This window comes from Phaseolus vulgaris, chromosome 8 (assembly GCF_000499845.2).
Source record: "Phaseolus vulgaris cultivar G19833 chromosome 8, P. vulgaris v2.0, whole genome shotgun sequence".
In the NCBI taxonomy this organism is placed as follows: Eukaryota; Viridiplantae; Streptophyta; class Magnoliopsida; order Fabales; family Fabaceae; genus Phaseolus; species Phaseolus vulgaris.
The window spans coordinates 4,838,073-4,863,326 of NC_023752.2; the positions used below are offsets into that span (position 1 = coordinate 4,838,073).

The 25,254-nt window shown below is 31.8% G+C and overlaps 5 protein-coding genes across 5 annotated transcripts; 2 read left to right on the forward strand and 3 right to left on the reverse strand.

Moving 5' to 3' along the window:
* Window positions 1-2,584: 2,584 nt before the first annotated feature.
* On the reverse strand, window positions 2,585-3,464 carry LOC137823371 (protein METHYLENE BLUE SENSITIVITY 1-like). The gene has a single exon (XM_068628475.1). It carries the CDS (start codon window positions 3,246-3,248, stop codon window positions 2,922-2,924), a length of 327 nt encoding a protein of 108 aa, XP_068484576.1. The 5' UTR covers window positions 3,249-3,464; the 3' UTR covers window positions 2,585-2,921.
* A 2,268-nt stretch (window positions 3,465-5,732) lies between these two features.
* On the reverse strand, window positions 5,733-8,688 carry LOC137824121 (inositol diphosphatase DSP5). Its single transcript, XM_068629580.1, has 5 exons — window positions 8,207-8,688; window positions 7,907-8,000; window positions 7,211-7,268; window positions 7,041-7,084; window positions 5,733-6,685 (listed from the first exon to the last, which is right to left on the reverse strand). The coding sequence occupies exons 1-5, from the start codon at window positions 8,365-8,367 to the stop codon at window positions 6,428-6,430; spliced, it is 615 nt and encodes a 204-aa protein (XP_068485681.1). The 5' UTR covers window positions 8,368-8,688; the 3' UTR covers window positions 5,733-6,427.
* A 4,428-nt stretch (window positions 8,689-13,116) lies between these two features.
* Window positions 13,117-14,242, forward strand: LOC137823565 (uncharacterized). Its single transcript, XM_068628751.1, has 2 exons — window positions 13,117-14,149; window positions 14,211-14,242. The coding sequence occupies exons 1-2, from the start codon at window positions 13,117-13,119 to the stop codon at window positions 14,240-14,242; spliced, it is 1,065 nt and encodes a 354-aa protein (XP_068484852.1).
* Window positions 14,243-21,235: 6,993 nt separating this feature from the next.
* On the forward strand, window positions 21,236-22,530 carry LOC137826573 (photosystem I reaction center subunit XI, chloroplastic). The gene is made up of 2 exons (XM_068632582.1): window positions 21,236-21,654; window positions 21,869-22,530. The coding sequence occupies exons 1-2, from the start codon at window positions 21,262-21,264 to the stop codon at window positions 22,358-22,360; spliced, it is 885 nt and encodes a 294-aa protein (XP_068488683.1). The 5' UTR covers window positions 21,236-21,261; the 3' UTR covers window positions 22,361-22,530.
* A 149-nt stretch (window positions 22,531-22,679) lies between these two features.
* LOC137826574 (CRIB domain-containing protein RIC4) lies at window positions 22,680-24,940 on the reverse strand. The gene is made up of 3 exons (XM_068632583.1): window positions 24,634-24,940; window positions 23,830-23,979; window positions 22,680-22,997 (listed from the first exon to the last, which is right to left on the reverse strand). Exons 1-3 carry the CDS (start codon window positions 24,764-24,766, stop codon window positions 22,780-22,782), a joined length of 501 nt encoding a protein of 166 aa, XP_068488684.1. The 5' UTR covers window positions 24,767-24,940; the 3' UTR covers window positions 22,680-22,779.
* Window positions 24,941-25,254: the final 314 nt, after the last annotated feature.

The following is a 25,254-nucleotide window of genomic DNA, read 5'->3' on the forward strand; positions in this document are numbered from 1 at the left end:
AAATGTAGAGTCAAGGTTTAATATTTTAATCACAAAAATTAAAGGGTCAAAGCTATCAACTATTTTATTTATATTATATTTTTATATTACAGTAACTGTATATGTATATATAACTAATATATTAAATTAAGAAATATCATAATAAATTATCATTATTATTTATATTGAAAATATCGATATTTAATATTATAATAGTCAAATTCGTTATTTTTTGGTAATTTATATTTATAAATTTGTGATAATAGTAATGAATAAGCTGTATGACTTTTTTAAAATTTGGTTCTTTAAGTTTGACCTGTAGTTTGAAACTTTGAAAATAATTTAAATTAAAATTAATTATTTGAATATTATTATATTACATATTTTTTTACTCATATACTAAGATGTATCTATGAAAGAATTTGTTTAGTTATTTATAATTTGTGGCACAATGTATAAATATAACATAATTTTCATATTTTGTTTTCATTTTTCGTTTGTTATTGTAAAAGCGTAGATACACGTTGTATCTTTATATTTTATTCTAGTTCATGTTCCTTTAATGACGAAAAAGAAAAAAATTATTAATAGGTGCAATCAAAATGTTTAATATTACATGTAATATTAAAAAAAAAATCCTTAATTACACTATAATAGGAGGGGAAATTATTCATCATAGTATAACTTTATACTATCAATATAAAATACAATAAATGTATTAATAATGTAAAATCATGAAATGTAAGGAGAAGGAAAAAACAATATCTTATATAAAAAATAAAATATTCACATAAAATATAACACAAAGACTTCTCCCTCATATTTTTTTCTCATATTTTTCACTATACTCGTTATATTCTATATTATTATGTAAAGAAGTATCACAAAAATCAAACTTTAAAAATTAGTTTGATTTCTTTTATTTTTTTAATGTTATTGCATATCATTTTTATGTTTGACTAAGTGTATATTTAAAAAAAAAATGATTCAAACCCCACCACGAAGACCCCTTCCAAAAAAAACTATCAACATTTATTTGATATATTGTCACTTGAGAGCTTAATGTCTCCATTTTTTATTCTTACAAGGGATTTTGGTAGTAGTTTTTTTACATCAGCTATTAATAATATTTCATAATTTTATCTTTAGAAGGTATCTTGAAATATTTATATAAATTATGTCATTATTTGCTCTTTATTTATGTCCTTGTCAATTTAGAGTGAGTGTTCTATATTTTTATACTTGTTTGATGTTTTTTCGCTCTTTAACAACACCATGAAATAAAAAAGTTAACATATTCCAACCTAATAGATATGTGTTGCAACAGTTGACTTCAGTCAAAATCTAAGGATGGAGGCGCATCTGTATGATCAGAGGTCACATGACTCTGGAACAATTCTTTGGTATGATTGAGACATCTGTGAATAAGAAATTCATATATGCAAAAATAATTCTTCAATACTCAGAGTCTGCATCAAATTAACAAAATTTATAATAAATGGTCTCATATTAACAAAATTTATAATAAATGGTCTCATAGTATGATCACTATCATATCTGAAATTGAGATGAGTTAGATTCCCTGATGGAGGGCCCAAACTCTCTCATGCATAATATTATTCTCTCTTGAAGGATCCAACTTCCTCTACCCACACTTTTCTTCGGATACTTCCCTTTCTTTCTGAAATGTACCCTTTACTCAAATGACCAAACCATGGGAAAAACTAAATCTAAGAAAATGTCCATACATATAAGCAATTTATACACTTATTTCAATTTGTTTTGTCAAAAATAACAATAACTTGTAGCTTCTGCTGTGGTGCACTTTCTAGTAGCTGAAGCACAAAAACCAAATCCATATACATAAATCCAGTAACAAAATATCAACACCAACCAGAAGTAAAATAAAGAGTAGCATACCCTAGTGTTGGAAGATTTGTCACTATGTGAAATTATAAGAGAGAACATCATAAGAAATAAAATGAATTATACACATTCAGCTGCACAAATTCATTATTCAACAATCTATAACAAAGTGGAAATTAAAATTTGCAAGCTCCAGAATCAAAGGTTAACTATTCACTTACTCCTTACAAAAATAAGTTCTAATTTCTACATAAGAAAAGCATCAGAGTTAGTCCTTGCATTTGCTTTTCGTTTAGTTACCTGCCACTAACATTAGAGAAAACTTCTAGCAGTTTGAAACCACTGCAAATTACAGTCTAAGTATTCCAAAAAATATGTCCAGAATAAAAAATACATTCCCAAACGTATCTTTCTTCCAAAAGGTTTATCTAAACATAATACTTACATTATTTCAGAACTAATACTTAAGAGAAAACCACTATAAGAACAAATACACAATATTTTACCTTCGCTTAATCCAAATTAGCTATTCCAATTCTACACTATAATCAGTCTTAACCAAAAGCGGCCAAAAAAATCACATCACACACACTACCCATTCACTTGAAACCAGCCCTAAACCTAAGCAAAATCCATAGCAGATTTTGCACTAATCCTCACTTCAACATATTCATCATAACACAACCAATTACCTTAAAAAATCGACAACGCAACAGAATTTATCACCACACACAACAAATTAGTAGTAGGGCAACAAGTCCACTTTAACTTTCAATATAGGGAACAATATACATTCGATCTTGAAAAGAAAGGCTCCCATACAACAAAGTTAATCGCATTCCCACAAAAAAAAAAAACCCTTCTTTGTCCCTTCAGAGACACAGCATCATCGCTTTCATAGATATTGCATCATAGTCCCTTCCCTCGATAAAACAACTAAGCATACCCACTTCCTGAAATACTCAACAACACCCTAAAAACTTCAACTTCGACAGATAAAAGGAAAGAAAAAAAAGAAACAAGAAAACAGAGCACGAAGGGGCTATAACATAAGCGATGACAATGACCCATTACGATCATTTCTTTTTGCTTCCGCGGATGCCGGGGCGACCCTTTGACGATTCGGGAGCGGCGGCGCTCGTTGTTGTGGCATGAAGGTTCGCGACCTTCTCCTCCTCGAAGGGGATCTTAGGGTGACGCGCCTCGTGATGAATCTGCATCGATTTCACGTCAGGCGCCGTGACTTTGCAGTGCGGGCACTCATATTTCGCGTGCCCGCCTTTCTCCACGCCGGACCGGTCCGCCTGGCCCGCCTTACCGCCGCCGCGGTTGGTGGTGGCGGCATCGATCTTGGCCGCGATCTCCTTAGCCGTGTGCTTCTTGGGCTTCGCCTTGCCGGTCATGGCGTCGAGTGCGGGTCTCTGTGAATGATTGTCCTCCTTTTCTCCTTAATGGTTTGGATTTTGGGGAAGAAGAGGGTGATTTGGAATAGGGGATGGTAAACCCTAGGTTTGGGAGAACCCTAGTTTATTTTCGACCACCGAAAAGGGGTTTGTTGTGTTTGTAAATCGCGTTGCGTTTCGCTTGCGCGTTTGGGGAATTGATTTTCGTTATTAATAGGCACGGAGTGCTAGAGGCTTATCTCGAATACATTATTTTCAGCATTTCTCATCATGCCTGAATTCGGGACACGTGGGAACCTCTCATTCGCTGATATTCGGACTTTTTGCTCGGCCCAATTACTTTCGGACACCTCCTTCGAATCAACTTGGGCTTAACGCAGTCTATAGCAATAGATTCCTCACAATCTTATCACCTATCATTGCTAGGGTTCTTTATTTTTTTTCTATTTTTTATACATTAGTGCTTTTTTTTTTAGATGAGTCTTTAACCAACTTTAGTGGAATTAAGCATAATTTAAAGCTTCCCTACAAAGCTTAATTTACAATTGGGTTTTTATAATTGGGTGGTGATTTTAGAATCCTCTCTTCTTTCTTTCTTTAGAATTCTAGTTCTTTCTTTAGGATCCTTTATCTTTAGGTTTCTTGATTTTTGATTAGAGATATCTGCAAAGATATTTTGACGTTCAAGTTAGCGATGAATATGTCTATATTACAGGTATTATAGTCAGAGAATCATTACTTTTTGTCTTTAGGGTCTTCACTTATTTATAATTTTCATATGGGTCTTTTCCTGTCATAAGGATTATCCCAGACCCATGAAGGTCTAATACTTCCTTAACCATGTTTAGGAAGTGATTAGTTATTTTGATTATGATTAGTTTTTATTGTGGATTTTCTCTCATCGTTCTAGGAAGTCAAATCATTCTTTGGTGAAGTTCAGTGTTGTTTGTACTGAATGGTCGGTATGCCAAATGTCATTAGATATTCAGCAGTACAAGTAGGATTAACTTTAAAATAATTAAGCATGTTAGGAGTTCCATTTCATAGTTGTCTATATAAAAAAATATTTGTTATAAGATATTAAACTTTTATATAAATATTACTTTTAACTTTCAATTGAGGAATATTATGATTTCATACACAAAAATACAATTTAGATATGTATAAAAAAATAGAATTATTTTTAGTCGATTGAATTCATAAAAGGGTTGGATTTGATGACGTGTAAATATGATGTGTTATTTATGCCAAATCCGATTGCAAATAACTTCTAAAAACAAAATTAGAAAAATCTAGCCCATGCTAAGAAAATTGGTTCTCCATATAATAGGTGTCATACTTAGATGGAAAGAATGAGCCATAATATGTTGACATCTAACTCTTTTTTTTTTCTATGTCTACTTTACCATCCATAATACTATTTTAACATTTTTTATATCATTTAATTACAATTTTATATTTTTTTTTCAAAAATATCACATCACATCAAGAGTTGTAAGTTATCAAAGTATAATTTTTGGAAAAAAAAATGAAGTTGCAAAATCTCCAAATGACTCTTATGATTTAAAAACCGTTACAAACATAATATTTTACCAAATTTTTAATTATTAATTAACCCTAAGCAAGTAAGTGAAGGGTGTTTCAATTTTGTGGACAAGTTTGTTCCTTCCAAATCATATAATTTTATATCCTAGCTAGCAAAACATAAAACAATAGGCACAAAAGATATGTCGTGTTAGATTAAAGATGGTTACTAGATTCATCTCATAGAATGATGTTTACTATACTTCACTATATGGTTTTCAAAGGATAGAACTTATATGACTTCCTTTAAAGAGTTATTGTGTAATAGTATTCTTCAAGGGTATAATATTTACATCAAGTTCAAGAAGTTTGATGGATCTATATAAAAAAAAGAAAAAAAAAAGATAAATTCTTTGTCAAGATACCCTAACAGGGTGCAATGTGTACAGTGAATGAAAAGAATAAAAATAATTAGTATAATAAATAAGACGTAGTCTCCCCAAACTCTTTCAAATAAGTAGCATTTGCAATGTTGTAAGCATCCTTTAGTTGTGTTTTTCACATATATCAATAACTAATTATGTAATATAATAGAATCGTATATTTTGTTCATCACTTATAAAAGTTCAATCATTATCTAGAATATCAATAAATGTTATATAATTGTTTTTGGAAAATATTAATTTAACAATTATAAATTAAAATATATTTATTTATAATCGTGATTTGACTAATACAATTTTAAACTCTTTCTAATTATAATGTGATGCATGATAATCAACCTATTAACACTTTTTTTCTTTTATTAGTTATCAATATTAATTTAATATGATTATAACATGTTCTTATTTCTAAACTTTTTGGTTCAATAATATACCAAGAAATGTTCAAAAAATGTAAAATTGGGTATGCCTAGTAAAAACACAATGAAGAATGAGATAAAAGTATATACAGAAACAATTCGAGAAATCAAACATAATTGCATTCCTTTACATAAAACCAAACAGCTTTGTTTTGTTTTGTTTTGAAGTGCTTCGGTCTTCATTGCTATCCACAAGACAAAAACTTATTAATCAAAAGGAAAACGATACACTGTTTTTTCTTCACGAATTTCTCTCGGACAAGTCATGGTGAGGCATTGGTCCCATTCCCTTAAAGCTCTTCTAACTTTTCACTTACATGGACAAATTACAGTAAACTCCAACATTCAAATTCCAAACGCTAAACCAATCCAAGTTGCTCCCTCCATTATGCTGCTCACCAAATCAGCACTTATCCCCTTCTTACTTCAGAAGAATCATCAAAAGAATATAGATGGATCCATTCCTTTGAACTATCAGATCAAATTTTCTTATACACACCAAGAAAGATTATTATTTGCTTACAGATACATGGCTTCAGAAAATTACACTCACAATTAATGGCATACCCAATTCCTAGAATTGCTTGCACCACTGTATTTTCTATAGTGCAAGACAATGTAAATTATAAGGGTAAGGGGGAAGGTGGAAAAGACAAAAAAAATGACCACACAGTTTTCTTTAGAAGTAGTAGTCTTAAAAGATATTTGAAAATAACGATGAATGAATCTGAGAAAAACTATATGGAGTATGAATTCTACAAATAAAGAAGAAAAAAATAAAATCCCGTCACGGCTAAAATGATGTCAATCGGGGCTTCTGTAAATTCTCATCTTTGTACAACAACCGACGCTTTTTGGAACCATATCCATGGTACTGGTATATTATGCTGTAAAGGCACTGGCTCAGGCTTAGAATGTCAAACATTTCTATAAATGTTAAATCCATTGTCCTGGATTTAACACCAGCAAATCGTTGATACTCCTCAAATACAGAAGACAAACACCAATTCTGTAATTTTCGCAAGCAACCAACAAGGCAACCGGTTCTATGCTGCATAAAAGAAGAGACTGTTCGTCAGAATATTTATTTAAAACAACTACGTCGAAAAAAGTATAGGTATAGGTCTGTTTTGTTTCCTTCTTATTTTTTTTCTTAATTTAAGAAACTTCTTTTAAAATAATCTCATCCCAATGAACAATCAATTTCTTGTCCAAAATCTATTATAGGTTAAACAAGCTCTTTTAAAACAAAATAAGAGAGACAGTTAGGAGATTTTTTATCATCCTCTTCTACTTTGTTGTCCTAGTTCAAGGGGGAGTTAATTGGAATGGTGTTGTATGTGGTGAACTCAATGTATCTGTCTTTATATTTTCTAAAAATAGAGATCGAATGCATCTTTCTATACCTTTCCTCGCTTGCAATGGATCAAAACAGGGTGATTTCTCACGTCTGAAACCACAAAAAAAAAAAATCAAAAACTTAATAATATTAAATAAACAAGAGACAAATGCAACAACACCAAGAATAAATATACACACATGGAAAAACAAATCTATGATTGTTAAATTTGAGTACCAATTAAAACTTTGAGTGCATCCATGACAGAATCCTTGAGAATAGGGGTAGAAACATCCTGCAAACAATACAAGAACTTGTTATCGCTGAATTTTAAAATAAAAGGTTAACAAGTTACGAACACTGGTTCCTTAATTCAAAGGCATCCACCAACACCAGGTATCCTTGTTTGACACAAAATTCTTCCTTAACGCAGAAAAAATATTCACTTGATACCAAAACTAGTAGTTTAAGACAAAACCAGATCAAGACTGTGGCATGACAAGTAACAAAAGAACAACTACACATGACAGAACCAAACTTATCGAGTCTTTATTCGAATAATCACAGACTAAATTATCCAACTTCTTTCCCGGGCTGAAATCAACTAGAAACGTTTCAATTTTAAAAGAAATTAAATGAGAGAGCTTTCATAAAATTTAGACGCATGAGTTGATTTTAATCTGTAGAAGAATTTAGTTTTTTTTTTCTTCTGATAGTGAGAATTAATCCAAACAGTCTAAACCTTGACCTGACAGGCATTTCAATAAAATCTGTCACCAAAATCAAGAGACCCAAATATCCCATATCGCAAAGAGAATCACTTCAAAACAACATGAATCACACACCATACGACAAAACACCTTTCAACACAATATATGAACATGAACCATAATAATAATAATAAAAATAATATAGGAGAAAAGAACAAAATACCGTTTTCCCCTCAATTGCAAATTGAAAGAGCCGAATATTCTGCGAGCGAAGGAACTCTAGATTCTCCTCAGGATAAGGCTCAGGGCACAGGTATCTGCACCAATTTGCAACCTCGTATTTAAGTTTTACGCTAAACATTAAAAAACACAACATAATCTGCGGAAAATAAAAAAACGAGACACATTACACAATTCTTTAATTTATTTTTTATTTGAGGAGGAACGGGAGGGGGGGGGAAATGATGAGTAGAAGAGTGAAAGAATCTTTAAGAATGAAAATTGAAGGAAGAGCGAGACGAACATGATGGAGCGAAGGTTTAGGGTTTGGAGAAAGGGAAAATTGGAGGAGGTGGGGAAGCTGGATCGGAAAATGCAGTCCTCGACCATGGCGAAGTTAGGGGGCGGAACCAGAACGGCGTCGTTGTCGTCGTCGCCGTTCTCGACCTCCAGAATCAACCCCATTGCTGTTGTTCCAGGCCTCAATGCGTTTGTTTGAAACTCTCTCGAAAAAATGAAAGATTTGTTGAAGGTGTGTTATATAGAGAAGATGAAGAAGGAAGTTTTAATTTCAGAATCTCTTTGTAATTGGGATTCTTCTATTCCTCTTTTTAAGGAGGGTGAGGCCGTGAATACGACGCCGTTTCAAACGGATTGGGGTTTCCCCCTCTTCTCTCCCTCTGATTCCAAAACGGCGTACAACTAGATTTTGCTGTTGCCGCTGTTGCGAGGAAACCGCACTCAATAATGCTCCTTTTATTTATTATCCTTTTTCCCTTTTTTTATATTCTTATCGTCACCCCCATTTTATTAATATATTTTTTAATATCTATAGCAGGAACAAATGTGCTCTATATTCATATTTTTTATTTTTATTATTTATATATATATATTTATATTTAATATTTAAATTCATATTCATATTATTTTTTTATTTAAAAAAAAAAACTAAAATTATAATTTTGAAGCGATGAAGATATAGGAAAAAAATTGTTTTTGACAAACTAACTCCATATTTAAAATTGATAACTATTTTTTTACATTAGTTTTAAAAAATAATTTTTAATTAATTATAAAAATAATTAGTTTTTTTAATAAATACTTAAAAAGTAGAAAATGATTAAAATATCTAAAATAAAATATTGATAAGAAGGAAATAGAAATTAATTTGTGTAGAGAATCCTTATAGATAAATAAATATTTTATAAAATCATAAGGACCATTTTTATACGGTAATAACTTGGTATTTATTATTTTTACTTTCATTAGATATTTTCGATATTTGTGTTTTATATTAATAAATAGTGAGTACACAAATTTAAAACTTATTAATAATGAAAAATAATTTGGTGAATTGGTAGTTGCTTTTTAAAATTTTAATTAAACTAGTTATTTGATTCGTATATATAAAAGCTTCATTTACAATACTTGAATATTGCATGATGATAAGTAAGTAAGTGATATAAAATCTAGTTGATACTTTAAAATATATATATATATATATATATTATTTACATAATAATAAATTAGTATTTTAAAATAATGTTAATTTTACAAGAATTTTAAATATATACATATATCAAATAAAAAAATAAAAGAAAATCAAAATTATAGCAACTCATCCTGATGTTTTGTCATCATAAACATCTTCTACTCTCATATAACATATCATCGTCACAAGACAAACACAATAGATACAATATGATAAGTTGAAATTTTTTAAAACTTTTAATATATTTTCATATTCAATTAAAACAATTACAAACATTTCAATTCTCACAATTCATCTCATTACAATATATTAAACAATCAATTGTTTACTAATAACTCATTATCATTTACAATTCATGTTAGAATTCGCTAACATACATACAAAGACACCTTACTTCACTTTCAGAAGACACGTACATTAAATCTGATCCAAAATTCTATATTTACCATACTATTCTCCAACCCAAATGAAATAGGAACTAAGTCATCTTGATAAGATGAATCTATAATTTTTTTTAGTGAAAATTGAAGTTAATTTAACTAATAAAGAAATAATTTATTTTTTAATATAAAGAAGTGAAAACTTAGTTTTTACCATAAAAATAACACTCTTAATTAGGGAGAAAATATTATAAAAGAGATAATTGATTTTGTTAAACTAATAAGTGTTTATGATTAAGATAAATAAATATACAATCTAGTCCTAAGTCATAGCTGCATGCACATTACATTGGGTAAAAAAAAAGATAAAAGAGTATTTATTATTTATGTTGTGAGATTTGAATTAAGTGTGTTACAAAATATTCCTGGTATTAACGTTGAGTCAAACTAAACCTACGTAGTAACCGATGGTGGTAACGATTGATTGTAACGTGAGATATGAACAAACGATATCATGCATTGAATCAAAGTTGTTGTTCCTTTCACCCATATCATCAAATCCACTGAACTATGTTTTTTATTGGTTTTTTTTAATGTGAAAGTAATGAACATTGATGAGACTCAAAATTCAAAAGGGTCAACACGGAGATTCCAGCATGCAACCATGCATGATGTGAAGTTTCGTGCTGATTTTTGCAGAAGCAATAAAAGAGATTCTTATATATTATTTCGGTATATGTCATTGGTGTTGAATGGATTTTAAAAAATTGTTTTAAAAATTTGGTGTTAGTTAAAGATTGTACCTGCTCGATTATGTAATCGAGTTGTTATTTATAAGTTTTAAATGATGTAAGATTATTTATAGAATAATAATAAATATCAGTGATTTAAATATTAGATAAATATTTTTAGGTAAATATTTATTTTTTATTAGAGATCAATTGAAAGTTATTTTTTATTAACATTCTGACCTCCTCACACTTAAATTGATTTTAAATAGAAAAAAAATAATACTTTACTCTTTTTTGGTTTCTATGGAGTATTTAGCTTGATGTAAAAGTTTCTTTGAATCACTTCTACCTAATAATAGTGACAATAGAATATTATAATAATGATATAATAAAATATTTTCATTTTGAACAGTTTCAACGCATGCGTAGTCTCATCAAAGAAACTTTTGGATTGAAACTCAATCAATTTGAAAATAATACTCGAGTTTGATACTTTAACCCAATAGTGATTTGGTTTGATTTAGTTTTTGAATTTTTTTACTTTTAAAAAAAATTGTTACTTAAAAAAAATGTGAAAGTATTAGTACGGTTGGAAAATTACTTATTTAGATCATTAAATCTTATTATGAATCACATTTTTTTTTTAAATTATAAATTACTATCATCTCAAGTTTGTTAAAAATACAAAATATATATTTTTTATATTAGAGTATGAGATTAGAATAGACAAATGAATATATTTAATTTATTTTTAAAGATGAAATTAAAAATAGAAACAAATAAGATAAAGAAAATAATTTTTGTTGGATATTTTGAGAAGAATTGAGAGGGAGATTAAGAAGCAGATGAATATAAATGATTATGATATTGTTTTCACTTGAGATTCAAACTGATTTTTTTTTTTCACATAGGAACATTTTTTGTCGAGCATAAACATAACGGTGCAACGTTAACTATGATATTTAAATTTTAAGTTGATAAAATTATCGTTTATGTTTCTGAAAATAAAGAAAGACACTGTTTATGTGACGTCATATAAAGTGTGAGTCATCACCACGCTGGAGTGTGACTATGAGTGGCTTAGTCAAACTTGTCTTGTCAAATTACTAACGTTAGACTCTTCATGTTCCAACTTTTTCCTTAAACTCGGAACCTTCCTATTTTATTTATTTATTTATTTATTAATTTACACTATTTTTAAAAAAATCACTAAAATGTATATTCTTATATCCCCATCATATCAATATTCTTTTGGTACATATAGAAAAGATTAACATAAGCCCTTTTTTTAACTATCACTAATAATTTTGAATGCGTTTTTTCAGTGATATCTTGATTTTCAATGACTAGTTTTTGGTAATTTTCGTGTGGCATTTTAGTGTTATTAGGAACTAATATTAAAAAAAAATCAACTCTTTTAAATATTAGTAGGATTTTTTATTTATTTTTTTAAAAAACTTTGATGTTATACACCATTATGCTAGTTAGGTTGACACCTCAAGTAATAATAATCATTTGTCATCACATGAAAAAAAATATTACTAAAAAAATAAAAAAATACAAAGATATGGGAGGAGTAAACCAAAACTCATATGTTAACAAAAACGATACATATCTAGATTATACTTATTAATAAAAAAATTTAAGCATAGACTATATAGAAGTCTATTATACCAATGAATGGATTCTCTATGAATAAATCTTAAATTAGTCAACTTATCAGCACGCATTTCCTTCACGAAAAATACAAATAACCCTAAACCTGATTTTTTCATAGTAATTAAGACAAATACTTCATCAATTACGAAACATCCAAGAACATTTGTCCTAGCAGTAAACGCAACACAAACCAAATTAAGTTAAGTGTATTTTTGTTTTTATATTATTTATATTATAACTAAAATTATTATTTTTTGTTTAAATTTCAAATCTTATTAAAATGAATCTCTACCATTTGACATAATAAATAAATTTTTAATATAAACTATATTATAACATTACAATATTTATGTTAATTATAAATAAACATAATATAATTTAATATTTTAATTTACACTGAAAATATATTTAACACGTAATCAAATACATTAATAATTTTCTTACTATAAATATCTAAAATATAATGTGTAAAATACATAATAAACAATTCTTAAATTAAAAATTAATAACTATATTATGAATATGAATAGGTATAGTATATGTTGATAAAATAATTGTACCCTTTATTAATAACTGCACACCTTTGCACACTTTTGTTTTGGGCCTTCCTTTTTGGGCTTTTGTTTTTCTCTTTGTAATTTGTGTTTTGCTGTTTGACATGTACATATATATACTCTTATGGATCCAATAATAATTAGTTTTTCTGTGCCATTAAGTTTCACAATTCAGACTTCTTCCCTCTCTCTGTTCTCTGTTCTCTCTCCCCCTCTGTTTAGGGTTTTTCATCCTCTATTGGTTGGTGCCTTGGGTGATTGCTATCTCTTTGCCATGGCGGTTAATCGCATTATGGTATCAGAGCTCTTCAATTGAAGAGCTCTGTTGCGCACTCTGAAAACTTTCTTTTCTTTTTATTCTTCTTGAATTTATTTTCCTTGTTTCTCTGTTTGCAGCAATGGCAGAAGAACGCGTCGCTTCTTCGTCTCAACCCGATCCGGCGAACAGCTACCTCTACCTTCATCCTAGCGAGAACCCCGCTGCTCCGCTCGTCTCACCGGTGCTGGACGCTTCCAATTACCACTCCTGGAGCCGCTCGATCTTGACGGCACTGAACGCTAAAAACAAAGTGGAGTTCGTTCTTGGAACGCATCCTTGCCCAGAAAAAGACCATCAAAATTTCTCAGTTTGGAACAGATGCAATAATATGGTAGTCTCATGGTTAGTACACTCCGTCTCTTTACCTATTCGGCAAAGCATTATTTGGATGGATAGTGCCCTAGACATCTGGAATGACTTGAAAACTAGATACTCTCAGGGTGACCTATCTAGAATTTCCGATCTTCAAGTAGAAGTAGCTTCTTTAAATCAGGGGGATTTATCTGTGACTGAGTATTTTACAAAATTAAGGATAATCTGGGACGAGTTGGACAACTTTAGGCCTATCCCCATGTGCACATGTTCTGTAAAATGTTCTTGTTTAGTTAATTCTATCATAAGTCAAAGAAAGTGTGAAGATTATGCCATGCAATTTTTGAGAGGGTTAAATGACCAATATAGTAATGTTAGATCACACGTTCTTCTCATGGAACCCATTCCACCTATATCAAAGATCTTTTCTCTCGTTGCTCAGCAAGAAAGACAATTAGCAAACCACATTTCTGTTAGCATATCTAGTATTAACAGTGTTGATTCCACTAGGACATCCTCCTCTACTTTGTGCACTTTTTGTGGTAAGCATGGGCACACTGAAAATGTTTGGTTTAAAAGAGTTGGGTTCCCTCATCAAGACAATAGGAACTCCAAACCTAACACTAGAAAGGTATGCACGCACTGTAACAGAAATGGTCACACTGTGGATACCTGTTACAAGAAACATGGCTACCCTCCTGGGTACAAATACTATAGCAGCAATAGGACTAGTCAGATTAACAGTCTTGTTACTACTGATGGTGTTTCCTCTGAGCCTTGTCTTAAAGAACAGGAAAAACGTGATTACCATCTCACTGCACATCAAATTCAAATTATCAATGATGTTCTGAGGCAAAACAGCAATGACACTCCGCCTAATCCTATTCAAGTGAATCAAGTGGGCTCCTTCTCTGCAGACTCCAATACACATGAGTCTTCAACAGGTAAGCACTTCTTCTCCTCTTTTAAATCATAGTCATAATTCCTGGATCGTTGACTCTGGCGCCACTGATCACGTTTGTACTGTCTTGTCTGCTTTCACCTCTTATAAAACTATCAAACCTGTTTTGATCAACTTACCAAATGGCCAACATGTTTTTGCAAACTATTCAGGGACAGTCGTTTTTACAAATAAATTTTATCTTCTTGATGTGTTGTATATCCCTCAATTTGCATGCAACCTTATATCTGCTTCTAAATTGTCTCTACACTTAAAATGTAACTTGATCTTTTCCCCCACACACTGTCTTATACAGGACAACCTCTCCAAAGAGCAGATTGGTTTAGCTAATGCCAAAGCTGGCTTGTACATCTTTAACTCTTCTATTTTTCACACTGACACACACCACTTTATTCATTCTGTCTCCTGCACTGTTACGGAAAATAATTTGTGGCATTATAGAATGGGGCATCCCTCTGATGAAAGGTTGCATGTCTTGAAAAGTCAATACCCTTTTGTTTTTGCTGATAAAACTCATATGTGTGATATTTGTAATCGTGCAAAACAAAGAAAACTTCCCTTTACTCTAAGCACCTCTCACACTACTACTATATTTGATATCATTCATGTAGATATTTGGGGACCCTGTTCTGCTACATCTATGCAAGGTTTTCGTTATTTTTTGACCATTGTAGATGATTTTTCTCGTTATACATGGACTATATTGTTGCATGCAAAATCTGAAGTTCGCACCCATCTCATAAATTTTTTTGCTTATGCTGAAAATCAATTTAAAACAACCATAAAATGCATTCGTTCTGATAATGGTGTTGAATTTGCCATGAAATTTTTTTTTGCTTCCAAAGGCACAGTTCATCAAACTACTTGCATTGAAACCCCCCAACAAAATGGTATAGCTGAACGTAAACACCAACACATTTTAAACATCACTCGCGCTTTACTGTTTCAAGGAAATTTACCTAATATTTTTTGGGACTTCGCTGTCCAACATGCTGTTTTCCTCATAAATTGCACACCCACTCCCCTTTTACAAGATATTGCTCCATATGAAAAACTTTTTGGAAAACCTTATGATATCTCTTCCTTACGGGTTTTTGGCTGCTCCTGTTATTCTACTACCATTCATGCTAATAGAAAGAAATTAGATCCTAGATCTGTTCATGGTATATTTCTCGGCTTTCCACACAATACTAAAGGTTACATCATCTTAAATTTAAAGTATCATCGCATTGAAGTTTCAAGACATGTGATCTTTCATGAACATCATTTTCGATACATATTGAATCATGATGACAAACGGAGCCCCAACACTTTATCTTTACCCATTCCTGCTAACTATAATACATTCTGTGATGATATTTTGTTTGATTATAACTGTCACAATCATGAGCACGAGCCTCCAATCACTCACAATGACGACAACATTATTCCAACTAGACGCTCCAGCAGACAAAGACGACCCCCTACCTACTTAGAGGACTTCCAGACTTGCTTACCTGCTGCAAACACTGTAAGTAATCGGTATCCCATTCATAAATTTCTTTCCTACACTGCTCTCTCACCTTCTTTCAAAAAGACTATTTTATCTATATCTTCTAACACTGAACCAAGCACTTACACTGAGGCTTCTAAGTATCATTGTTGGAAACAAGCAATGCTCGAAGAGCTTAATGCTCTTAATGCTAACAACACATGGCAGATCACTATTCTTCCTCCAGGTAAGAAAACCATTGGCTGCAAATGGGTTTTTAAGGTAAAACACAAAGCTGATGGAACCATTGATCGCCACAAAGCACGGTTGGTAGCAAAAGGCTACACACAATTAGAAGGTCTTGATTTTTTAGATACTTTTGCTCCTGTAGCAAAACTAACCACTTTAAGACTTTTACTTGTTGTTGCCACTTCTCAAAACTGGATTCTTAAACAACTTGATGTGAATAACGCTTTTCTCCATGGGGACCTCCTCGAGGAAGTCTACATGCAACCACCGCCAGGCCTCAAACTCCCATCTCCTCAACATGTTTGCAAATTACAAAGATCACTCTATGGCCTTCGCCAGGCCGGCCGCCAATGGTATGCAAAACTGTCTCAATTTTTACTTTCACATAAATACACTTTATCCTCTGCTGATCACTCTCTATTTTTACATCATAACGGACCTAACATTACCATTATTCTTGTGTATGTTGATGATCTGGTGCTTACTGGAAACGATCATGAGGAAATTGCCCATATCACCTCTCTGCTGGACACTCAATTCAAGATCAAAAACCTAGGAGACCTCACCTATTTTCTGGGCCTGGAGGTGGCCAGAAACAGCCAAGGGCTCCACATCTGTCAACGAAAATACGTACTGGACCTTCTTCATGAAACCGGCATGATCAATTCTGCTCTTATGCCTACACCCATGGTTCACTCATCTCAGCTTTCCTCCTCCGTTGGCACACGACTCAATGACATTGAAACCTCTGAATATAGAAGACTCATTGGCAAGCTCATATACCTAACCAACACACGGCCTGACATTGCCTTTGCTGTCCACAACCTCAGCCAATTTATTTCCTCTCCTACCAATCTCCATCAACAAGCTGCTTTTCGTCTTCTTCGGTACTTGAAAGGCAACCCTGGAAACGGTATCTTCTTTCACAGCAACAACACTCTCCAACTTCGCGGTTTCAGTGACTCGGATTGGGCTACCTGTCCTGAAACCCGAAAATCAGTAACCGGTTACTCCATCTTTTTGGGTGACTCTCTCGTCTCATGGAAATCCAAGAAACAACAAACCATTTCCAAAAGTTCTTTTGAAGCCGAATATAGAGCCTTAGCCACAACCACCTGCGAGATTCAATGGCTAACCTATATCCTGCAAGACCTTGGTATTTCCTATATCCAACCAGCAACCATCTATTGTGACAACCAATCTGCTATACACATTGCCTCAAATCAAGTGTTTCATGAGCGTACCAAGCACATCGACATTGACTGTCACATCGTCCGAGACAAGATCACCGCTGGGCTTCTCAAGTTGCTTCCAATCTCTTCCTCTATGCAGATTGCGGATATCCTTACAAAACCCCTTGCTCCAACAATATACAAAGAGATCCAGTCCAAGCTGGGAATGAGAAACATATATTCCCAGCTTGAGGGGGGCTGATAAAATAATTGTACCCTTTATTAATAACTGCACACCTTTGCACACTTTTGTTTTGGGCCTTCCTTTTTGGGCTTTTGTTTTTCTCTTTGTAATCTGTGTTTTGCTGTTTGACATGTACATATATATACTCTTATGGATCCAATAATAATTAGTTTTTCTGTGCCATTAAGTTTCACAATTCAGACTTCTTCCCTCTCTCTGTTCTCTGTTCTCTCTCCCCCTCTGTTTAGGGTTTTTCATCCTCTATTGGTTGGTGCCTTGGGTGATTGCTATCTCTTTGCCATGGCGGTTAATCGCATTATATGTATGTATATTTTTGTTAACATATGAATTTTGGTTTAGTCTTTTCATTTTTTAAATTTTTGTTTTAATTATATTTTTTATGTGATGATAGATAATTATTGTTATTTGATGTGTGAGCTATATAGTTTTTATATATAAAAAAAACTATATTGTGAATATAAAAAATTATAATACTAGTCCATTAAAAATCACTATTAGTGTAACTTTTAAATGATAATTATAAACTTATTAATCATGATAAATTTCTAATTTGGTAATAGTTATAAAGTTGTTTTTTCATATGTTTTAATGACGATGAATAGTTGTGAATGTATACGTTTTCTCTGACTTTTGTATTATGTTTCGAATGATGTAAGGAAGAAGATCACAAAATAATTCACAGAAAAAAAAATGAAAAGTAAAATTTGTGGGCTTTTACAAAGGAAGGAATCATAAAAGAAAGTAAAAGGGTCGGCTACTTTTTTAAAAGACTTTTCCTCTTTCTGTAACTAGATTTTGGATCCGTGTCATGCACGTAATTTTATTTTAACGTTTTAAATGACATTTTCCCCCCCTAAATAGCTATATGACATGAAATTTTATTTTTTAATGGATACAAAATATTTTTTATTTATCAAAATAAATAATTAAATAATTTATTTTAAAATAATTAAAATATTTTTTTTTATATTGACTATATACTTTTTCTAATACTATTTACAAAATTATACATACATCTTAGATTATATTATTTTTAGATTATTTATTTATGAAAATAATAAAATTATGAAAAGTTGCTGTCATTAACTTTGTCCTCTCCTCCCAAGAAAGCAGCCACAAGAAAAAGCAATTGATAAAAATGAAAAACAATAGACCGACAAAATGGTAAGGATTCCGAAAATAAAATAAAAAAATGAAGTTTTTGGCATTGAAGAAAGTATGGAGTATGGAGCAAGTATTTGAATTATTGGTCACACTTTTGACTTAGTCTTCTTCTTTAACTCCTTCACTCTAACTGTATATCCTACCACTTTCATAATTTGACCCACATCTTCATTTTTTAGTTTATCATGTTTTCAAATTTTAAAGATCAAAATTAGATTCTCTTTTATTTTATTAATATACAATTGTATAAAATCATTATAGATAATGGATTTTTTTTTCTATAAATATTGTTCTACCAACTCTGGAAAAACGAATGATCGAGTTATCTAGGTGGTTTATCGACATTTTGGCTCAAAGCACTTTTCAGTGACAATCACATTAAAGCATAATTTAGGGACGCTAATCTTAATTAGGAGATACAACGCATAATTAAATGATCATTGGGTCTATACTAATCCTTATGGGAAACTCATGCTCAATGGAAGAATATAAATAAGAAGGGACCCAGGGAAGATTCGCTAAAACTAGAGTTAAATCAATCACTTCGGCTATTTCTAACTTAGGCACCAGAGTGTCATTGTAGATACGCTCCACTTTGGATTGACGAAGGAGACAACCGGATAGGAAGAGGAGGAGAAAGAATGTTCAGTTCAATAGGGGATATTTAGTCTTGACTAAGTTGTAAGAACAAATATAATCCTAACACTTATGTCGGATCCGAAATTAAAACCACAATTTCATTATCTTTATAATGTATTCTTTTTATCATTTAATAAAAAAATAGACAAAATGATAGTGTGAAAATAACATTGTGAAAAATTGTTTTTTTTACATAAAAAACTTTTGGATGTATAAATTTGAAAATTATCTTTTACCATTTTTCATAAAAAAAACTTTGAAGATTATTTAATTTGGGAGTTTTTCAAATTGTGTAATTTAAAAACATTCTAGGTTCCTACCTATGTTATCACGAACACTCTCAATATAGCTTAACATATGTTGAGATCTTCTTCGTTCGGCTATATTAATCACTCCAAACTTTTTATACTAATGCTTTTCGAGTTTGGGGAGCAAGTGTATCTCTCAAAATAGAGATTTTCTTGACCACAAATAACTACATTGACTAAATCTCACTTTAACATCCTAAAGACAATATTAAAAAGAGAATTAAAGGCAAAATTATATATGATATATGGTGTCAGAAAATTGATCACAAAATCGTACTAACATAGATCCATAAATCATAAAGGCTCAACTCATCCCTATACATAAGTTAAGTAATGTCATACAAATGTACACATTTATTATACTCAACTATTCCATCAGAAGACATTTGGCAAGTACCCCTAAAATCAAAAACCAAAATCCCCTAATGAACAACGCCAACACATAGTTAGGGTTGGAGCTTTCCTAGATCCAATAGAAACACATTTAATTAATAATAAAATACACAAAATATATTATAAAATACTACCACCCATATATTCACCCCCTCTTTTATGTAAAATAATAATAATAAATGAAATTTCTTTATCCACTGTAATAGTTTTTTTTTCTCTCTAAATCCCCGTAAATATGAAAACCTCTATTTTATCTTTTTGGTTTATGAAAAAATATTTTTGAACTGTGTAATTTTTTATTTTTAGTAATGTAGAAGTTAATTTTAACTTTTGGATTGTAATATCAAAAGTATTTTTTTGATAAAAAACTTTTGAATTGTACAAATTCAAAAATATTTTTTATTTATGTTATGCAAAACTTAGAAGTTATTATATTTTTTTTATGATAAAAACTTTCAAATTACATAGTTATTTTTCATTAAAAATAATAGATTGTATAATCTATAAATGTTTTATTTGTATAATCTAAAAGTTTTGTGAATTGCATAATTAGATTTGTCTTTGAAATTACACAGTTCGTAATAATTTCTTCCTCAAGCCTATTCATAGCGCAATATATAAACAAGGGTGAAGTGAAGGCAAGGGGATGGTGGGGTAAAGGAAGACAATATAGTCTCTTAACCACTTCATGGGTGTGCACATTAAAACCATAGAACTACAAAAAGAAATGCCCAAATAAAAAATTATAGTTTGTTGGCCTGTGAAGTGTTGATGGGTTGAAAGAAGCATGAAGTGGGGCCACTGGATTGTTATTCTCTTATTTCCATAAATTTTGGTATTCCAAAAATTGTCAATTTTATAATATTTTGGATTATGTAATTTAGAAGTTTTTTTTTCAAATTCATAATTACTTTTTGGATTACATAATTCGGAAGTCTTTTTTTAGATACATGATTAGTTTCTAGATTACATAATCCAAAAGTTTTTTTTAATATGAGATTAGTTTCTGGATTATGTAATCCGAAAACCTTTTTTCAAATACTTGTCTGGATTACATAATCCATATACTACTCTCAGCCTTCCAAATTATATAACTCATAATACTATTTTTTAAAAATATATTCCAAATTACATAATCCGTAAGCCATTTTCGTATTCGAGATTAACTTTTGGATTATGTAATCCAGAATATGGAAGCAACACAAAAAGGATAAAAAAGTATTTTCATGTTTTGTACAGAGTGAGAGAAGAACATTTGGAGGTGCAGGAAGAAATAGTGAGTGGGGCTTGATGGTGGGCTTAGGATCCAAAAGAGACAACGAGGAAATAAAAATATCAATTGAAGAGGGAGAGGTTGGATTTTGGATAAGGGATAAGGTTTTGATATGCATATCAACCAATGGGATGAAAGGGTCTTCAACAGCCACAACCTTCATCTTGCAGAGAGAGATGGAACTACTTAGCCACTTCACTTCCTCCACTGGGACACTCTCTGTAGTTCCATCTCTCTCTCTCTCTGGAAAGCCCATCATGGCAGCTTCTTCTCCAATGGCAAGCCAGCTCAAGTCCACCTTCACTAGGACTCTTGTCTCCCCCAAGGGCCTCTCTGCCTCTTCTCCACTCCCACTCTTCCCTTCCAGAAGGCACTCCACCTTCACTGTTAAGGCCATCCAATCAGACAAGGTACTCTCTTTGCCTTCTCCTCAACATATATATATATATATATATATATATTCATCTTTCATAACATGTTTTGTTTATTACAATACATTCATTTTTAGTTCATTTAATCCAAATATGATATAGAGAAAGTAAATGTGATGTTAGTTAAAAGAAAATGTGAAGAAGAAGTGATTGATGGTGTTTATGGATTTGGTGAATGCACATTTTGTGGCAGCCCACGTATCAAGTCATTCAGCCCATCAACGGTGACCCATTCATCGGAAGTCTCGAAACCCCAGTTACATCCAGCCCACTGATAGCCTGGTACCTGTCCAACCTCCCCGCTTACAGGACCGCAGTCAGCCCACTACTCAGAGGCATCGAAGTGGGCCTGGCCCACGGTTACCTCCTCGTCGGCCCATTCGTGAAGGCCGGCCCTCTCAGGAACACCGAGTTCGCGGGCGCAGCGGGCTCGCTCGCAGCCGGTGGGCTTGTGGCGATCCTGAGCATCTGCCTCACAATCTATGGGATCTCATCCTTCAATGAAGGAGACACATCCACGGCCCCATCACTCACCTTAACGGGCCGCAAGAAGCAGCCCGATCAGCTCCAGACTTCTGATGGGTGGGCCAAGTTCACCGGGGGCTTCTTCTTCGGAGGCATTTCGGGTGTTATTTGGGCCTACTTCCTCCTCTACGTCTTGGACCTTCCTTACTACATCAAGTGATTTGCTTCTCCCTTTTTTATTCCTTTCTATGAATGGAGGGTTATTTTATCTGTGCAATAGAGATGGATGTAAATGTTTATGTATTCTATGACTCTCAACATGTTACAAATGCTAAATTCTCCCTCCTCTTCTTCCCATCTCTTCAATACAATTTCTGAATTTCATCTTCATTATTAGTATATATGCATGAAGAAACCCTACCCTGTTATAGGATTCAGCAAATTATTAAAATGAATTAGGATTAGTTCTTGGTAATAGGTTTATATGTATTTAATTATACATTTAAGTAGAAGCTTAACCATGACTAATAACAACAAAGTACATTGAACTCACCAAAATATATATATTCTGAACAATTAATACATGAACTCACATTTTTCTAGTTTGACATATAGCAATATTCTTAAAGGGAATGAATACTAATTAGGAGATGATGATGTTTGAAGTTTTGGGTGTTGGTGGTGTGAAGATTGAGATGATATAGAGAGGAGTTGTGGTGGAATGAGAGGATCCCATCCTCTAATGGGGTCAGCAGAAGTTGCAATGCCATCCCAACCAATGTGTGTCACATGCTGCACATCTGTTGGACACCCTATTTCCATGTCCATTTCCACTTCTTCATACTCATCTTTCTCCACTGCACACACACAAATCTTATCAAGATAACTTTTTAATAAAATTATTAGTTAAATATATTTTTCCTCTCTTTAGTTCTATATAAATTTGATTTTTCGTTATTAGTTCAAGTTTTAGAACTTTTGAATATTTGTTGTAAAGAAAAATAATGAATTTTTATAAAAATTTTAAATGACAAACAAATTTCTAATTCACGACTAATAGTTCATTAAAAAAAACATAAAATAGAAACCAATTTTAGAGACAAGAAACAATTAGTTGTTATAGTAACTAAATTAGAGACAATTTTAGAAACTAAAAAAAAATTGGTTTCTAAATTAGTTTCTATTATTGTTAAATGGTTTCTAAATTGTTATCTAATTAGCTACCAAAGTTTTAACTACCAATTATTTAGTTTTTCTAAATTTGGTAAAACCTTGATTGTTAATTAGATATCAATTTAGAAACCATTTAACAACAATATAAACTAATTTAGAACCAAAATTTGTTTAGTCTCTAAAATAGTCTCTAATTTAATTATTATAACAACTAATTTTTTTTTATCTAAAAATTAGTTTCTATTTTATGATTTTCTTGTAGTGGTTGATGGAAAGAGTTCATCCTAAAAATTCATTTGTTAATAGTCAATGAGTAGCATGACTCATTTCAATAGTTTTCTTATTACAAAATTCAGAAAGTTTAAGTTTCAACTATAAAAAAAAACCAGAGACATTTAATCCTAAAATGATTGAATCAATACTTATTTCAAAACTCGTTGACGGAACACAAAAATTTCTCTCATGAACTTAAATCCACACGTAAATGATAAGGTGGTATAAAACGAAATTACCCACCAAAGAACTGAGAGAAATTCTTGAAACCCTTGAAGAGCCTATTGAAGCCATTGGACAGGTTAGCCTTTGGAACAGCGTCTAGCAGCCTCAACGAGTTCTTCATGCTTTCACCAGACAAACTCTCCGAATCCTCAACACCTTTTGCTCCTTCTACACTCCTCTCGTATCATTCAATTACACAAACCAGACAATTAATAAGATGCAAATCAAGCCATCAAATTTCTACATCACATAACTTGTTCAACACTATTTTGAAAAATGTTCAAGACTTGTGGTATATGCTAACGAATAACAGTTAGTCCAATATGATTTGGCTAATGAAATTCATCTATCATACGTTGAAATTCAAAAACTGTTGAGAAAAATCAGAACAGATTCTGTCTCTTTGGTGTAGATATAAAATGGTTTATTTGGTATAGATACAAATTGAACAATTGCGTAAGCAATAAACAGATAATAGAAAATAGAGCAAAAGAGGACAAATTTCCTCAACTTTGAAAAGTAAAACCCACGGTTCTTAGTCCAGAAGACGTCTTCCCTATGAAAGTATGATTACAACATTGGTTTCTTTCACTTTGTGAGGATAACACTTAATCTCACCAAATAAGAATGAAATACAATATTTCTTTAGCATCTCATTAAGATTTATAATTTCACACTATAATGAGTATTTATTATCTCATTTCTCTCTATGTTGCTCTTCTCCCTTGTCATAAAGTTAATCCAATGTGATTTGGCTATAGAAAGTTGAAATTCAAAAACAAACAAAAATAGTAAAATTAATTGAGTGAGAGAGAGAGAGACTTATTGTAGGAGGTGATGAACTGGTGTGTGGTTTTGATCTTCTTGAGTGAGGAAGACCAACAGCAACAGTGGCCTCAGAGATGCAACCAGCAGAGAAAGGAAGAATAACAAGCCTTTCCATTTTTTGTCTCATTGTTTGTTGGATCAATGTGTTAGAGCAAGAAAACAAGAATATGCAACCTTTGAGCTTAGATTTGACAAGTACAATATATAGGCATATAGGTACCCTAGTTGTTGTTATAATACAATAATGAGGCACACCACAATGTCTCTCTCTTCCTTAAATTCAATTTGTTCTCAACATCTTATTATTACGTATAGAAAGTCAAGCTTCATCTTATAAACAAATCCGTTTGGTGAATGAAAGGGACATACACACACATACGCAAGATTTAGATATGTGTGCATATGTTTATTTTGTTTACACTTTTTTTAACAAAAAATGTTGCATCATATGCAATGTATTGATCCATCCCTCCACTTTATGTGTCTCTAACGAACATCACCTTCAAAAAGTTGGTTTGGTTGAGTAGTGAGTGGCTAAAGTGAAATGAAACCCTATTAAGTGCTCCTCATGGACTCTCTTCTACAATAAGTCACCAATCATATCTTTTTGTTTTA